The sequence below is a fragment of the Sinocyclocheilus grahami genome, unplaced genomic scaffold (assembly GCF_001515645.1).
Source record: "Sinocyclocheilus grahami isolate Dianchi unplaced genomic scaffold, SAMN03320097.WGS_v1.1 scaffold1417.1, whole genome shotgun sequence".
In the NCBI taxonomy this organism is placed as follows: domain Eukaryota; kingdom Metazoa; phylum Chordata; class Actinopteri; order Cypriniformes; family Cyprinidae; genus Sinocyclocheilus; species Sinocyclocheilus grahami.
The window spans coordinates 81,468-84,623 of NW_015506596.1; the positions used below are offsets into that span (position 1 = coordinate 81,468).

Here is a 3,156-nt window from a genome sequence, read left to right on the forward strand (position 1 = left end):
ATTGCCGGCAACAGCCATTTTAGGATAGTTTTGTGGTGTGATCTTAGTGACTTAGGAGTCCTCTTCACTACTCCTAACCTTTCACAGATTTAGGAGCTATTTTTAGAGCTAAAATGCTTTGTGAAATACCCTTAGAGGAAAAAATTAGGAGTCCTAAATTTAGGATTGACACGCCCATTATTTTAAAGATTTTCTCCTAAATCGGTGAGTTATGAGCTACTTTTAACCTTAAGATGTTTTGTGAATATGGGCCTACTTGATGCTATACTCTGTTTAACCTATATTATACTATTATACTATATTATACTATTATATTTTATCTTCTTCCATCACTGCCTGGTACGGGAACTACACTGCTCTCAACCAGAAAGCCCTGCAGAGAATAGTTCATACGGCCCAGCACATCGTTGGAGGTGAGCTTCTCTCCCTCCAGGACATCTAAACCCAGCGATGTGTGAGAAAAGCACGGAAGATCATCAGAGACTCCTGCCACCCGAGCCATGAACTTTTCTTGCTGCTACCATCAGGCAGAAGGTACCGCAGCATCAGGACCTGAACCAGCAGAATGCGAGAGAGCTTCTTCTCGCAGGCCATCAGACTGCTGAACTCCAGATAGCAAAACGATACTCACCCACCTACCCCTACCCCTCACCCTGGATTCCATCTACACACCAGCCACACTGACTCTTGACAGCACTGTAGCATGTCTTGCACTGCATAGCATAGAACACATGCAGCTCCATTTTCTCTTCTGCACTAACAAACTACTGCACTAAAACACTAACAGTATACATCACTGTAAGTCATACATATAAGAGACATACATTTATAAGTTTCTTGAGTATACTGTGTACTGTGTGTATATTATAGAAATATGTATATTGTAGAGTTGGGGTACTCGGACTCGGACTTGTCACGGACTCGGATGCATTTTTACTCTGACTCGGAAAATATGTCAGAGTCCAGGGACAGTTGATGGAAATGTCACTGACTCAATGCATTATTACAAAAGTGATATTCAGTATTTGCATGTGTTTTTAAGTCTTGGCGCCAGGCGCAACTCAAGTGTTTTTTGCTAGTTTCAGCCCGACGCAGTAATCATTTTCACATCCTGCGGCATGTTGTTTAAATAGCAAATGCATTTGCGGCCATTTGTGCGCTCATGGGCTGGTCTGAAAACGAGGTGTGTTCAGGCGCATTGTTGGCACGTTGCTATTTTGAGGCAACTAAAATAGACTGCGCCATTGACCTACTAAAACCTGGTCTAAAATAAATGCGCAGTAGTTTGTTTTGTTATTTAAAGAGCGCATTAGTATAGGCGGGTCCACAGCATGCATACACTCTGCTTATTACACACACAGGGCACAGGGCAGCAGCACACAAACATGATATTTTGTATACATATTACAAAATTAAAGGATTACAATGTAAAAGATTATTATTGTGTAGGCTACATAAATATAAAAATGCCTACATGTCATAATGGATAGTCCTTGCATGTATCAGAATTAGGCTACCTATTTTCTCGCACACGAGCAGCTCCGTTTCCTCTCTGGAGATGCGTTCTGTCTTTGCTGCTTGCAAATCCGCCAAGACACAAACGCAACCGCCTCTTAAAGGGAATGGGAGATGAGACTCTGATTGGTTTTTTGCATGTTATGCCCAAAACACACCCATTACTCATTAAGAGAATAGGGTCAACCCTTTTAGACCATGCGCCAGGCACGCCGACTGTTTTTCCTGTCCATAACGAAAAGTTATGTCAAAATGCCCATCTTGGAGACTATTCATGTAAATGCAGTCGGTTTTGTCTTAAGTGAACTTGAACAGTTGGGAGAAATACAGATGTGTCAAAATATTTGATCTATGCGTCAGATCTTTAAGCAACAGCGTAAACCTGCAGCCGCCGACTGCGTCATAAATGTTAATCAAACGAAAGAAAAAGAGAAAATCACTCACTGCTCTTGGCTGAATCACTTATTAACTTTAATAAGAATCATCTATATTTAATGTATACAGTGAAGATTATTTTTACTTCATGAAATGTCTGTAGTAGGCTATTTCTGTAGAAGCCTTTACTGCTAAAAAACTTTTCAAAACTATTTAATTTGTATTTTTGAGTAATATATTTATTTATCATTTAGCTTGTAAGTAATACTTGGAGTGTTTACTTGCCTTCAGTAAGCTTGAGAATGTTTTATTACATTAGTTTATTCTTTTTTACTTTTGTATTAGTGGCAGTTTCTAGCTTCAAAGAAAAAAAAATTTTCGGACATCTTTGCGGCAATAGTTTTTATGGGTCCAAAATCCCCTTGGGTGTGCGGGTGTGCATAATAATTCAACGGCCTCTAATCAATTATTCCTTACATAATGTAATTTATGTAACTATAAATGCATTCAAACATTCAAAAAGTGTGAGTTGGCTGTGACTTACGGAAAGTATATGTAGGGCTTTTATACACAGTGTGTGCCATAACTTCTGTTACATGACTTTAATAATTAGTGTCCCGCTTTGCTTAGCAAACTTAATAAAAAATCAAAATGGCAAGATGCAATAGAGGTTTGCTTTTGTTACATTTAAATGGATATTGCGTTTTTCTAGTTGTAAAGGTTAAAACAATGTTAAAATACTAATATATAAGAGAGTTTCGTGGGACTCAGACTTGAGTCCGACTCGGCCCATTTTGGACTCTGACTTGTCTCGGACTCGATTGGTTAAAGACTTGGACTCAACTTAGGTGGACTCGAACTCAACACTAGTATATTGTGCAAAACGTGTATATTGTTATGTGTATTGTTAATTTTTCATATCTTGTTGCTTGTACTGCGAGTCTTGTACCTAAGAATTTCACCATCAGTATACGTGTGTAGTGTACACAATGTGTGACAATAAAGAGATTTGATTTGATTTGATATATTATATTATGTATGATGTATTGACTGGATTAAAATTAATTTTATTATCAGTAAATGTTAAAAGAATATGTAAAAGCAGCTCCGTTTCCTCTCTGGAGATGCGTTCTGTCTTTGCTGCTTGCAAATCCGCCAAGACACAAACGCAACCGCCTCTTAAAGGGAATGGGAGATGAGACTCTGATTGGTTTTTTGCATGTTATGCCCAAAACACACCCATTACTCATTAAGAAAATAGGGTCA

General features: G+C 38.5%; 1 protein-coding gene across 1 annotated transcript in view; it reads right to left on the reverse strand.

The window, feature by feature from the left end:
• Window positions 1-316: 316 nt before the first annotated feature.
• LOC107570112 (NACHT, LRR and PYD domains-containing protein 12) overlaps window positions 317-3,156 on the reverse strand; it is a 59,977-nt gene continuing 57,137 nt past the window's right edge. The window contains exons 14-15 of the mRNA XM_016256313.1: window positions 522-601; window positions 317-438 (exon numbers count right to left, since the gene is read on the reverse strand). Of these exons, the coding sequence (XP_016111799.1) occupies window positions 317-438; window positions 522-601 (202 nt within the window). The remainder of the gene's footprint in view (window positions 439-521; window positions 602-3,156) is intronic.